Here is a 15,447-nt window from a genome sequence, read left to right on the forward strand (position 1 = left end):
CCCAAGCATGTATTCTAAATACACACATGACATGTAGTCAGCCCTGGGCTAATCTTGGTTGACCTGATACAGGACCCCTTACATTATATTAAATTGCCCTGGTACATGACAAGGAGAAATGTTTCCATATTAACCCACCATATTTACTCAACAGTGGTGCTCAAATCCCTGTATAGATAGTTACCACTGAATGTTAAGTCAGTTACATACAACAGAACAGAGGCCCTATTTTGAGGTATTAGAAATACATATCTCTTAATATCCTATTCAGTTGAATCCATCATGGGGGGAAATTGTTAACATATGTTGGACAGAAATCCAGGTGTGAGTGAGATATATATATATATATATATCCTCTGCTCAGACTTAGCATTCTAATTCTTGTATTATTACAAAACAAGCTGGAACATGTTTCCATGGTTTGTGTGCCTTGAAAGCTAGAATTCTGATTCAGAATATTCTCTTGCAACCACTGGCAATTGATTAACATTGGATCTAATTTTTTATTAAATGTGAAGTTCTTGGTTCTGGCCTAAATTCTTGCAACCCCCGATCCCACCCCCACCCCCAAACAGCCTCTTTATGAATCATGGTATATACTGCATATTAATGGTCCAGTGCCCACTTGATCAGATTCAAATAGGTCCTAGTAATCTTTATGCCGCAATAAATCTGTTAAAACTTTATGGTGCAATAAATTTGCAAACCTTTAAGATGCCACCAGACTGTCTTGCTTTTACTACAACCTGCTCACATTCTGAAGTCAGAAACATTTATTTTTTGGAGTTTATAATTATCAGTATGGCATAATGGTTAGAGTCAAGGGTGCTAACTTGAATAAAATATGGTGGAGGGGGCAAGTAAGCCCCACCTCACGTAATCGAACACAAGATACAGCACATGTCTATCAACTTTTGGTGGCCCCTCAAATATTTTATTGGGTGGGTGAGTGAAGGGATCATGGCCCTTAGGTGGTGGCTACCATGGTTACACTATTGGACTAGTAACCAGGGATCCCTACTAAGCCATGCAGCTCATTGAGTGAACTTGGACCAGTCATGGTTGACATGTCTAACTATATCACAGTGTTGTTGTGAAAACAAAATGGGGAGAGGGGTGCCACTTTGATCTTCTCATTGGAAAGGTGGGATATAAATGTTAGAAATAATGTAAGTTGAATTAATAAACAAGATAGGAGCTTAGGCTGCAGTCCTACGTACATTTAGCTGGGAGCAAGCACAACTGAATTAAATGGGACTAAATTTGTTGAATTTGTTAAAGTCCCAGGGTGTATTTGTTAAAGTATATTTGTTAAAGTCCCTATACTTAGGATGGCTTCAAATGGGACTTTAACAACTAAAGAGGGGCACAGATCTGTCAGTGCCTCTTAGTTCCAAGAGGTGAATGGAGCTTCCTCCAGGTTCACAATCAGTAAATCTATGAATACCAGTTGATGGTGTGGGGAGGGTGTGGGGATGGTGTGGGGAGGGAAAGAGACATTGAGGGAAGTCTATTGCTATTGTGTTGCATTGCTTGAGAACTTGCTAGAAGCTTTTGGCTGGAGTCTGTGTGAAACAAGATACTAGACTAGATGGGCCTTTGGTTTCACCCGCTAGGCCCCTGCTTACATTCTTATGGTCTATTAAAGTCACACCTCTTCAAAGTAAGCATGGTCATGCCTGGGCTATTAAAGCTCTATATTTTCTGTATAGAGTCAAAGGTTTATGGAATTCCATGCTTGCACCATCCCTCCAGTATTAGACTAATTACTGTTTTTAGTTGTACACTCCAATTTCATTTGCAGCCCTCCTGATCACTCATCAAGCTACAACATGCAGCAAATAAAAAGTACATATGTTGAAGCTATTTTGTTGCTTTGGTAGATTTTTTTTAAAATACAAGCACATCTAAAATTGCATTCTAATATTTTTGTGAACAATACACTATTATGCAGCAGGTAAGACTCAATCCTACATATATGAGTTAATATGAACGTTTGTCTCCAGGGTTCTCTTCATGTTCTTTACAGCCAAGCTATTAAATTATGTAATCTATTTCTTTCTCAGAGAAAAATATCTCGATTGTAAAATGTTGTGATGTATGGGAAACAGATCCATGAATTTACACTACAGCAGCTTGTACAAACATAATGATTTTAGCAAATCTGCATAGTTCTGTTGTACTGTGGATGACCTCCAAAGGTGTTTGGTGCTGTAAGGTCGTATCTAATGCCATGAGATGTTCAGAATACCAGAGCCAATTTTCTTACAAGCTCAACACATTCCATTTATATTGTACATTATAATGATAAAATTGCTGATTATGCCGGGGGGGGGGGGAGCTAGAATCAGAACTTTAAACACAAAAGGTTATGAGAAATGGTAGGCTCAGACAACAGCCCCACAATAGGAGCCATGTGGTCACCATGTGGTAGGAATCAAAGGAACTAGGATTGTCTGACTGTACGTGCAATGAACTCCATAGTATGTACTAATTGGACAAAACAGAATAATGAGATTTATTTATTTATGTATTTATTTGGACTTTTTCATACCACCCTTCATCCGAGGATCATAGAGCAGTTTACAATATAGAAACACAAAAAGACATAACATAGTAACAAACAAAAACAATATCCCCTTCCTCTGCTTACAGTTTAAAAGTCCATAGATTCTTTAATTAGCCAAAGGCCCGAGAGAATAGGAATATTTTTGCCTGGCACCTAAAGATAAGTAACAAAGGTGCCACGTGAACCTTCCACGAATGCTAATGAATCCTTATGGCACAAAAAAAGATTAAAAGGTTCCTACCAAGTATATGACAATATTAATTTTCTGCCACCACCATAACTCAATGGAGTGATGATTCTATCTCTCATTGGCATTTGACTTCAGAAGCTTGATGCATTTCGTACTCATTTTATGATTAGGAGGTTGAGATCCAACCATTCAATATAATACTGAAGTTTCATGTCCACAACAAATATTTCCACCATGAATTTGGCTTTTCACAATAGTTCCATGGCAGGGGTCCACTGGTCATATAACATATCTATGTCTGATCTACATGTGAAGGGAGGAAACCAGATTGAATGCAGTGTCCCTGTCCCCCAGACACCATGTTTTGATTGTCTCTGTATGCTCAGACATCCTGCAAAATGTTTGATCAGTGATCTTGCAGAATGCAGTCTTCTGAACATGTGGCATGTGCTAACACAGGCTTCCTCAACCTCGGCCCTCTAGATGTTTTTGGCCTACAACTCCCATGATCCCTAGCTAGCAGGACCAGTGGTCAGGGATGATGGGAACTGTAGTCTCAAAACATCTGGAGGGCCGAAATTGAGGAAGCCTGTGCTAACATATGTTCACACATTGCATTTAATGACTATGTATGTGTACACAAATAGTTGAGCTATATACTCGTACTGCTATTCACATGTAACATTCAATGACTGCACTATGTTCATGTGTAGCTGTACAAATTAATGTGAGTACACTCTTTCACACAGTTATACATGCAGCTTGTACCTGCATAAGTATAATGCCTGAACAAGCTTACAATATGCAGAGATCAACAATGGGACAGTAGGGGTGATCTTCCTTCTCTCTAGGCCCTACTTGCACATTGTAGGGGATATGTTGTGAGAACTGCCCTACAATCCTAGAGCAAAAGCTAAGCAGATCTTAGCTTTATATAATCCTCTATATTGCCTGGCTGCAAGCCTAATTTGAAGAGAAAGCTGAATATGTGTAACATGCAAACAAATAACTAACTAGCCAAAATTAGAGTTGTCTGGACATGCCATAATCTTGATAGGATTTAAGACCTACTTCTTTCAGCTCTAGGTGAATTATCACTAGAAAGAGGGATCAACCAACATCAGACATTGGAGCAGGTGCTCATACCAGAACCCTCATAATCCATAAATGAAATGTAATCTACTGCAATCCTCTCCATACATAGCTGACGCAGCATGAGAAACGGCATTCAGCTCTGAATGAAATATGTCACACACTCAATTTGGTTGAGACTCCACAGTTAAAAGATTCCTTCTTCAGAATTATCTTGTAAGGCTGTCATTTTTTAAAAAAAAAATGAATCATTTTACATTATTCTTTTGCTAAGGAATTGATGTGAAGGAATCTGTGGTCCTCCAGATGTCAGGTGTTATAAATGTGCACCACTCCCTTCACCCCCAATTTCCCATGTTTACTGGAAAGATCTGATGGGGGATTCTATGTTTTCAACCTAATAACTTTGGGGAAGGCCATAGTTCAGTGGTAAATCTAATGATGTCTCCAGGTAGGGAAGGACCACTCTCTGAAACTGTGGAGAGCCACTGCCAGTCAATATGGGAATACTGAACTAGAGAGACAAACAGTCTGGGCTTCGTATAAATCAATTTCCTATGTTCCCGAGCCTTCCATGATTGGTGAGACCCTACCCTTCCCTATGCTCTCTAAACATTTGAACATTCAAAACATTCAGATTTGGTTGAATCCAGCCCATAAACATTATAATGGGGTGTGTGGGTGTGTAAACTGAACACAAATATTTACTTTGCCACCTATCTTGTTAGGGTACAAATAATGATAAAAAATAATACCTTTTCATATCAATGTCTTACTTTGGATTATTGCAGTGTCTCTCTTGGTACGTGACTCCACCCCCACAGGTCCGAGAGCAACTGGACCACTCAGACCACACAGACCACTGGCCATTAACAGGCTTGGGACCATGGTCTCCATATTGTACACATTGACCTCTTCGACACCACTGTAGGAAATAATGTAGAAAACCAATGCTTTGTCAGTATCTACCAGGATGACTGGGTAAGGTTGAAAAAAGAACCAGTTATAATCAGTTATGAACCACTAGAGTAGAAAGGAAGCTAATGCAAAGAGTAGGTGGCAAGAAAATGGGGGAACTGGAATTAGTGGCAGAGATCTGAGTGAATGCACCTCCTATCCCTTCCCAACCATTGTCCCTGTCCTACCTTTAAGGTCAAAACAGTCCCAGGTGAGCTATAACCAATGGAGGTTGATTCCTTTGGGACAGGGGTCGGCAACATGTGGCCCATGGGCCAGATGTGGCCCACGAAGACTATTTTACCGGCCCACGAGCCACCCCTGAACCGAGCCACCATCTCGGCGAGTCCCCCACGCGCTGCGCTAAACCAGCACAGCGTGGTGCAGGGACTCACCGGGCTACACCAGAAATCGTGTCTGCGCATGTCCAGATGCCGAAACTCACTTCTGCACAGGTGCAATTTTCGGCGTCTGGGCATGCACTGAAGCAATTTTCAGCACCGCAGGCATGCACAGACGTGATTTCCGGTCCGGCCCATGGATGATCTCCGTGGGAGTGATCCAGCCCATGGCCGGTAAACCTTGCTGACCCCTGCTTTGGGAGAATGAGGCAATTGGGAGAATGAGGCAATTGGGAGAATGAGGCATTGTAAACTGGCCTGTGATCCTCAGATGAAGGGCAATATAGAAATTTAAAATAATTGCTCCATCAGCCTCAGTCTGTCCTCAACTGGCCCTCACCTGCTTCCTTTCTTACAACCAGTCCAGGAGGTGGTTCTGGCTGTCAACTTCCTCCTCCTTAATCTCAGTGTTGCCTGTTGTAGAACTCAGGAAGGGGGAGGATAGGAACAAAGCTAGAATTAGTTGACTCTGACTGTCATTGGCTCTGGCTCCATCTTCCATTTGGGCTCCCAGCTTTCTGCCCTACCAGTGGCAATGGGTACCAGCCATCACTGGGTATAATAATACATTAGGGTGGGCACACACATACAATTCAATGTGCCTAGATGCAGAATGTGTGTGCCATTCCTAGATCTCATCTGGGATGTTTATAACACTGTTGAGGACAATACACAGTGGATTTTATGTGCATATGCCTTTTCAGAACATAGGAAGCTGCCTCATGCTAAATTGGTTGGTCAGCCTCAGTACTGTCTATATTGACTGGCATCGGATCTCCAGGGTTTCAGAGAAGGATCTCCTCTGGCTCTGCTTGGAAATTCTGGGGTGGGACCTTCTGCATGCAAAACAGGTTCTCTACCACTGAGCTTTGGCCCTTCCCCCACTTTTGCAGCCTCAGCAACTTACCATGCCTATCCCACAGGGTGTTCCTTCTGCGGCTGGCATAAACTTTGTCTCACATCGATGGCCTACTTTATGGCACCACAGTGATTTACATATATCCTGAAATTTATAAGAAGAAGAAGACACTCCCATTAACCTTAGTCTTTCCTGACTGGAAAAATCCAACTTGTCTATTCTGATGTGAATGAGAGGCCTGAGATTTATATAGGTGCCTGTGTACTGTCTTGTTATTACAGTTTCATTTCATTTTTCTCCATTCAATGTTAACAGCAGATAACCAAAAAGCCCAATAAAATCAACAAAATCAAATCTTTGAAAAATCTAGAATATTCACACATACATGCAGATGACTCTTACCCCCCCCCCAACACATCATCATTTGTGTCCATTTTCTTTGAACTGCTTAGAAATGCATTGTAATTGTCACAGGTTCTTTCTGTAGTCTTAGATCTGTGATAACTCATTTAGTCTTCCCATGCTGCTGCTGTCACTAAGGTTATGTGAACCAACCTGTATTGCATACTAACTTACTTTCCCAACTTTTCCTCCTCTACAGTAGTGCCATCAAGGTATGATTTGGGGGCAGAAGGCCTTGAGGAAAAAGCACCCACTCTGCTACTGGGGTATAAGAATGGGAGCCCTTCATTTGGAAAGCTCTAGTCTGGAAAGTTCCAGTGGTGCTCTCATGCTTAGGTCTTGTTTTTGTGCTTCCTATACACATCTTGTTGACCACTATGAGAACAGAATGCTGGACTGGATGGGCCATTGGTCTGATCCAACAGGCTATTCTTATGCTCTCCTGAAAAGCTTTTCCCAACTTGTGCACCAGTCTGATCCAAATGCATGCTTGACTCATATTATTGATCTGCTGCTTCTCTTTCATCAACATTACTATCCAACTTGTTTCCTAAACAAATCCCCTCATGGTTATTTTGGATTCCATACCCTGTCCTTTGCCCACCCTGCCTCTTAACAATTCAAGCTGCAGCAAAAACTTCTGCTACTCCCTCCTTGAAATTAAAAAGATCCACCCCTTCCTCCCCATTATAGCTGCCAAAACTCTGTCCCCTACGTCTTGTTGTGGCTTGCCTCAAATACTGCATGCTCCTCTTCTCTAGCTCTCTTTTATCACTCCATTTCCTCCACTCTGTCTAAAAGCATGAAACTGTACGCCTCTCCCCACCCCCTGGCATCCTGTGTTCTCTTCCTCTCCTTTCATAGATACATTTACTCTTTCATATCAGTCTTTGACTTTGCCTAGTATGCTCTTATTGCCTTCCTTTTCCCACCTCCTGCTGGTCACCTCTCAGTGCCTGTGTCAGCTGTTAGATTTGATTTGATTCTATTCGTTTAGTAATCAACTGAGACCAAGGATTTAAATCTCTAACAACCAGTGCTAGCATAGGAAAACCAGCAATATCGTGTTACTGCCAATAATTAATTTGTGAATTGTCACAACGCTATCTTATATACGTATAAACTTTGCTTACAGGTGTCACAAGCGGTACTTGATGACTGTCGTGGCCTCTTGGCTCTAGAATCTGCCTCAACAAGAATTGCACACCAGATGTTGCTTGTTTCAAGCATGTTTTCCAAACAGTAACTTGAAATAGTGGAATGGGTTTTAAGATCAGAATCCAGAGGTATATTTTTTGAAATTCTTTCAAGGGAAAGCTAAATATGGATTTACAGAAAATTTAACTGGAACTAAAGAGATGTTGGAATCCTGGTGCAATAAGAGGCTGCAACTTTTCCACTCTGCTCATAACTAGTTTTTAACTCTTTTTTCCTAAACCCAAGTATATGAATGTTGTTGTTGTTGTTTAGTCGCTTAGTCATGTCCGGCTCTTCGTGACCCCATGGACCAGAGCACGCCAGGCACTCCTGCCTCCCGCAGTTTGGTCAAACTCATGCTCATGTATAATATTAATGTATAATATGTATAAGATTAATCAATTTAATGAAGTTGTGCTTAATTAAAGGTTTTTGCATCTTATTTATTTCTTTATCAATTAGATGAGAACTCAAACCTAAGCATAATGGCTAAAAACTGAGTTGTGAATCAGGAATGTCCTGATTCAAATTCCATCTCTGCCATGAAATCACTAGGTGGCCTTGAGACAAAGCCACACTCTCACACCCTCAGTCCCCAATCTTTGATATAGGGTTCTTGCAAGAATTAGAACATAAGAGCTTTGATGGATCAGGCCAATGACCAATCTAGTCCAGCATCCTGTTCTCACAGCAGCTGACCATGCCTATGGGAAGCCCAAAAGCAGGAGGTGAGCTTGACCAAGCTCTGCCAGAAACTGGTACAGTGGTACCTCAGGTTACAAATGCTTCGGGTTACAAACACTTTGAGTTACAAACTCCGCTAACCTGGAAGTAGTACCTCAGGTTGAGAACTTTGCCCCAGGATGAGAACAGAAATCGTGCACAGGTGACGTGGCGGCAGCGGGATGCCCCATTAGCTAAAGTGGTGAGAACGGTTTCTGGTTAAGAATGGACCTCCAGAGCAAATTAAGTTCATAACCCAAGGTACCACTGTATTCAGAAGCATAGTGCCTACAACAATGGAGCTTGAACATAACCATTGTGGCTAGGAGCCCCAATAGCCTTATCTCACACAAATTTGTCTAATCCTCTTTTAAAACCATCCTAGTAGGTGACTACCTCTTGCAGGAGTGAATGCCATAGTTTATGCACTGCATGGAAAAGTACTTTCTTTTGTCATCTAGCATGGGAAGAGCTTTCTAGACTTGAAAGTGCTTTACAAATGTAATTATTATCACTTCTAGTAGCAATAGTATCATTACTACTACAGGTAATGCCATTTTAGACCTGGATTGCGCTATGCAGTTTGCAAGCATATCTGTAACATCCCTTTTTCTGCTACAGCTATGCACTGCTTAAAAAACTGATCGGCCTAGTTCCATCTTAGGCAAGAAATCACACTAAAATATTCTTAAAAGCACAGTGAAGCTTGGGCATCCCCTGCGCCTCTATCCCCCCCCACCTTCATTGCAATTAGATTCTGCATCCTGTAAGCACAATCTCCCCCTGCAGCTATGCTGGACCACCTTGACTTCCATCCAAGCCAACACCTTCAAAGCAAGCAATGGCTTTGCCAAATTATTTAAGATTTAGAAACAGTGCAGACCCTGGAGCTCATTGGAACCCCTCCACTCATTCATAACCTTCCCATTTATAATTCATTGCTATTCCTCAGTGCATGTTCTAACGTCTGTCTGAAAGATGCGAATCTCGTACCTTTACAAAACTCAGATTGCAGAGTTTTGCTTTTGCTCCAAATTGCCATTTGCACTGGGTGTCAGCATCATAGATCTGTCCTGGGAGCTTATCAGGGTATTTGTATTGTCCGGCTTGTTTGGGTTCATCTATCAGGCAAGCTGCTTGAGCAGTACTGAAGGGAAAGAAGGAAAGCATCTGTTAAGAATACATTTGCTTAGGGTCTTTTTATCACATGTGGTGGTCTAAGCAGTTTACAAGAGAAAAAATAATAATTAAAATATGGAGATCCATCATTAAAATTCACAAAATGACAGTCCCACTAAAACATTAAAATAGAAATATTTGCAATTAAAAATACAATAAAGCAATCCAATTACAACAACACAGTAAGTGAAATAGGAGACTTAGATAAGGAGATCAAGGGACTTAATTATTTCTAGCTCAAATTACGTCCACATGTTTTCACCCATAATTCTTTTCTGGTCTGTTTCTGTATTAGTCTGGTTTTATTATATTTTATTTAAGTCTCTAAGAATATGTATCTAAATATTACTTTATTTTTCCATATTATTTTGATTGAAGTTTTAAAATTATAAGAAAAGGGGGGATACATAAATTAAAAGAAGAAAGAAAAGAGAGAGAGGATACTGTGTGGGGAGGGCAGTATATTGCATCATGAGTACAGCAATATATTGTTGAGTTTTAACAAATACTTTCACATGGGGGGGGGGGGAGCAGAATATACCATAATGTACTCCAACAGACTTGCAAGTCCCACTTACTTTTAAACATTTCATTATTCCTGTCTAAATAAGTGTCCATGTTAATTTAATTTAATAATTTAATTTAATGCCTTTTGCTTGCTTCGCTGAACAGCATGTGAGTTTATGTAGAAACTAGCTAACTGTACAAAACTGGCCCCACCCACCACTGGCATGTAGCCAGGATTTTTGTTAGGCTGCAGGCTTTTATTAGGGGAGCAGGCTTTTGTTGGGGGACAGAACCTCAGATTTGTATGGATTTTTTTTGTTTTATTGATTGGGGGACAGCTGCTCCCTGCCCCCCCGGGCTATGCCCATGTCAGGAAGGAATACGACCAACTGGGACATTCAGCTAGTAGGTGTGACCCAGTATCCTGCTCAATGTGATGTTAGTCACTTGATTCACTATGCTCCAGTAGGGTTTTACTTTTCAAGGCTATCTTCCTCAGGATCAGAAATCAAAAAGATGCCCTTCCAAGCTGAAGCCTACCTGAGAAATTTGTTGAGATACTGCCGGCTGCATACTGACCACGAAAACACTCCATTGTTTCCCGTGAGGGTGGGAGACATAATGTTACCTTCAGCTTTTCTGCAAGGATTCCCTTCTCCATCATGAATCATGCCAAAACTAGAAAGTTCCAAGATAAAACAAAAACAAAAACAGAGGCCTTCACAATCTGTAAGGACAAATGATATGACAATGTTGTGGTAATGCAAATTATTAGACTACTTCATGAGTGTTCCACATGGGTAAGCACTTGGAAATGACAATTGATACAGAATGCAATTGGTTGGTTGGTTAGTTGGTTGGTTTGGTTAGTTGGTTGGTTGATAAGCTGGAATGTGTGCAGAGGAGGACAACCAAAATGATAAAGGGCCTGTAAACCTTTGATTGTAGATGTGTCAATCATCATTTCACAAAGGGCCAAACTAGGTATGAAACCAAAAGTAGAACAGGTTGGTTCCAAAGGGTCAATGGAAGCAGGAGTCTTCATCTGATGGAATGACTTTATCTGATGGAAAGTCTCCTTCTATGAGGGGAGAAGACTCCATATGTCAGAGAAAGGGAGCCTTTGGATCCAATCCCATATCTTTAAACACAAAACCAGCCCATATATGCAAAACGGGGAAATGGGATCTGATTTAAAAAGCAAAAGTGGTGTTTGAATCAAGCACCGGTTGTATCTTTTTATGTGACTTTATGTTCAAGTTGTGGAAGTTTAACTGTCAGGTCTAGTTTCCTCCAGATTTCCAGCTTTAAAGCCTCTAGCTTTTGTAATTAAACTTGAGCTAAGCTGTGGTATCCTTCATTTTGTAGGGAAGGAAGTTCCATCAAACTTTAAATGATTTATTTGACAAAAAATCCTATAATTGTTTGAAACGTTCCCTCCCATCTATAATTACTATCTGACTGTTAATAGGATCATTAGGCAACACTTCTAAGGATCATCTGCCTCCAGGCATCCAAAGGCCATTGCTGCCAATTTCCTATATTATACAGCTGAAAAGGCACACGCTTGGACAAATGACAATGGAAGAAATTTCTAGCAGTTATTGCCAAATGAAAGAGTTGCAGTCTTTCCAAGATACTTTTTTTGGAAGGCATTTCATAAATCCTTCCTGTCCGGATATCAGCATTCATATGCCAAGCTGAAAAAGGAAGGTTATAATAGGAAGAAGAAGAAGAAGAAGAAGAAGAAGAAGAAGAAGAAGAAGAAGAAGAAGAAGAAGAAGAAGAAGAAGAAGAAGAAGAAACAACTCCTAAAGGGAATGACAAATGATCTATATTACTTAATGATAAATAGAAGAAGAAAGATGCAAAAATGTGTGCTTATTACCCAGCTTTATCTACTTATTTTCTCTGGGCACAATCAATCAGTTGTAGGTGTCCTCTTGCACTGCTCCTATTTAATTTCTATAGGGCTTCTACAAGAGAGCATCTCAGCAGCATTCTCTTAAGAAGTTAATTCCAATGCAGCAGAAGCCAGGAACCTCAGGAGAAATTATAGCTTTGAATGGCTTCTAGAACTCTCCCCAGGCCCCTCCCCTGCCTGTCTCTTTCTCTCTTCCCAGGTCACACCCCTCACCAGCCCTGTTCTGTATTCTCCTTGAGTGCTTTTGCTTGGTAGGAATATGTTTGCATGGTGGATGGGCATAGAAGCCTCTGACTTTTGCATGTCTGGTATGTACAAAGGAAGAGATGAAGATCACTGGTAGTGCATCTGCCTTGCATGCAGAAAATCCCCAGCATCTCCAGACAGGTTGAAGAGGTGTAACATTTCTTCATGGCTGACATAACGTCCAGCCAATCAGTGATGAGCAAAACAGACTTTTCCAACAGGGGAACCTGATCCTAGGAAGAAGGCTATTGGTATGAACCACTAACAGTGTGCTTCCTTCTCAATCCCACCAACACAATTATGTACATCTATACATAGCCTAAAAGATATAGTTCTAAATTCCATCAGATATTTGTTCCTGTTTCCCCCCAGTGAAATCCCTGACAAAGTTACCACTAGGTTTAGGATTAGCCTTTAATTCCTCATTTCCTTTCAGATGGACCTGCAAAAGGACCACTCATATAGCCATGAGGTCACAGTCAATGCTCTACAGTATATTTACACAATGAGAACTGAATAGCTCCAAGCAGTCATGCAGAATCAGAGATCCATGGAGCAAGTGAATGGGATGACAGCAGCATGCCCATTGACAAAAGGGGACAAGCTGAATGGAACTGTCAAGCCAACAATGAGGAGCTTCTGTGCAGGATGTGTTTTCATACAGATTCCTGAACAAAAGAAATTCTGGATTTAATTCTGCCTCCGTGCTCAAAGCCACGGTTAGCCTGCAACTGATACCTTGGGAACGCAATGTCATAGCAAACATTCATATATATATATATATATATATATATGGTTTTGGTGTCCTCGGGTGTCTTCCCGTGTAAAAGTTGGGGTGTCTAGGCGACGTTTCGACGAGGTCTCACTCGTCATCTTCAGGCTGGTGCTTTCGGCTTCTTGTTACTGGAACAGAGCGGGATCTCAATGTTTGAGTTCCTATAAATACTGTAGAGGGGGTGTGGTGTCTAGCCTCCAATGTTCTGGGCAGAGAGGAAGTTCCCAGGCTAGTGTGCCTTTTCTTCTTTTGTTCCTTAATTACTTGAGAGATACCTTGAGTGATTTCTTGAGTGACCACAGCTCGCCCCTATACACGAAGCCAAGCCAAAGCACAACTAAGTGCAATACAGCCATCTTCTCAGGAAAACTCTTCACAAAGTTCAAGAGGTCAAGACACAAAGACTTTAGCAACTAATCCACACCTAATGACCCACCTAAGTGGTACTCAGGATATCACTCAAGAAATCACTCAAGGTATCTCTCAAGTAATTAAGGAACAAAAGAAGAAAAGGCACACTAGCCTGGGAACTTCCTCTCTGCCCAGAACATTGGAGGCTAGACACCACACCCCCTCTACAGTATTTATAGGAACTCAAACATTGAGATCCCGCTCTGTTCCAGTAACAAGAAGCCGAAAGCACCAGCCTGAAGATGACGAGTGAGACCTCGTCGAAACGTCGCCTAGACACCCCAACTTTTACACGGGAAGACACCCGAGGACACCAAAACCTGCATTCCTGTACCCGTGAAAATCTACGAAAGCATATATATATATATATATATATATGGTTTTGGTGTCCAAATTGCTCTTTAACACGGAACATCACCACAAGAGAATAATCATGGAAGCCATCGAGATAGAGAAACACCCTCACAACATGAACAAGCGTGACGACACATCCCGCTTGCCAGACATCTGGAAATTAGCCCTCCCCACAAAAACTGACACCAGATCCAGAGGCACACAGAACGCCAACACCAATCAACCACACCAGACCCAAACCCAGACCCTCTCCACAGATGAATTACTGACACCATCCAGTAGCCAATCCATGGTGGCACCTCCGGATGCTGCACCCCCCTGCAATCCCTACACAGATCTGGCTGACACAAGCCACAAAACCACAGCTCGCCCCTATACACGAAGCCAAGCCAAAGCACAACTAAGTGCAATACAGCCATCTTCTCAGGAAAACTCTTCACAAAGTTCAAGAGGTCAAGACACAAAGACTTTAGCAACTAATCCACACCTAATGACCCACCTAAGTGGTACTCAGGATATCACTCAAGAAATCACTCAAGGTATCTCTCAAGTAATTAAGGAACAAAAGAAGAAAAGGCACACTAGCCTGGGAACTTCCTCTCTGCCCAGAACATTGGAGGCTAGACACCACACCCCCTCTACAGTATTTATAGGAACTCAAACATTGAGATCCCGCTCTGTTCCAGTAACAAGAAGCCGAAAGCACCAGCCTGAAGATGACGAGTGAGACCTCGTCGAAACGTCGCCTAGACACCCCAACTTTTACACGGGAAGACACCCGAGGACACCAAAACCTGCATTCCTGTACCCGTGAAAATCTACGAAAGCAAATATATATATATATATATATATTTAAGTGCAACATTCATCAATCCCTCATCTCAAAAGTTCAGGTAGCAAATAGTTGATTTTAAAGATCAAATGTAAAATAGTTGATTAAAATGCAAATGTAACTAAATCATCCAAAACCTCAGATCCCGAACCCTCCAGTGGGTTTAGGCTAGGGATGGTGGAGAAATTTAATTCACTTCACTTTTAAAGGTGAATCTCTCAAAGCTGAACTTTCTGAAACAGTGTGAGAACTGAAACATAGATATCCTTTGAAATTCACAATTCTCTAAATATTGTGATGCAGTTCTCTAAACGCCAAATAATTTACAAAAAAATTGCATATCTTAGGCAAAAATATGCATTAAAACTAATGAAAATAACATACAAAAATGCCTTATATTTGGAGATGTTTGCAAAAATATGTGCATCAGTCAAAATTACATACAAAACTATTTATTAAAATAAATTTACACTGAAATGCTGAAGAATTTTTAGCATTTAAAAAAAAATGCTAATTGCTTCCAGCTCTACCTTTGGAGTTGCCAGTTTAAATTCAGGCCCATGATGGAAAAGATCTTCCTCTACAGGGGCTTTCTGTAGGTCCCAGTCAGCTGATCAGCACAGATTGTAAATCCCACTAAGGATCAGATGCACTATGAAATCTGCCCTAAATCTCTTTTGAAGTTTTCCCCAACACTCTAGAGCAGGTTTGGGGAGGGCATGGGATGTGCATAGTTGGAGAAGAGGGGGAAAAGTCCCATTGTGGAAGCAGAAATCCTTTCACTGATGGTACTTAGCACTGCATTAGATAACAGCTCTAATGATGGAAC

General features: G+C 41.2%; 1 protein-coding gene across 3 annotated transcripts in view; it reads right to left on the reverse strand.

The window, feature by feature from the left end:
* Positions 1 to 15,447, reverse strand: part of ADAMTS18 (ADAM metallopeptidase with thrombospondin type 1 motif 18) — a 99,880-nt gene that overhangs the window by 37,562 nt on the left and 46,871 nt on the right. For all 3 annotated transcript variants that reach the window (XM_083752331.1, XM_083752330.1, XM_083752329.1), the window contains exons 9-12: positions 10,617 to 10,754; positions 9,384 to 9,537; positions 6,117 to 6,212; positions 4,628 to 4,776 (exon numbers count right to left, since the gene is read on the reverse strand). In XM_083752331.1, coding sequence (XP_083608457.1) covers positions 4,628 to 4,776; positions 6,117 to 6,212; positions 9,384 to 9,537; positions 10,617 to 10,754 — 537 coding nt within the window. The remainder of the gene's footprint in view (positions 1 to 4,627; positions 4,777 to 6,116; positions 6,213 to 9,383; positions 9,538 to 10,616; positions 10,755 to 15,447) is intronic.

Source organism: Podarcis gaigeae (genome assembly GCF_964106915.1).
Source record: "Podarcis gaigeae genome assembly, chromosome: 8".
Lineage (NCBI taxonomy): Eukaryota > Metazoa > Chordata > Lepidosauria > Squamata > Lacertidae > Podarcis > Podarcis gaigeae.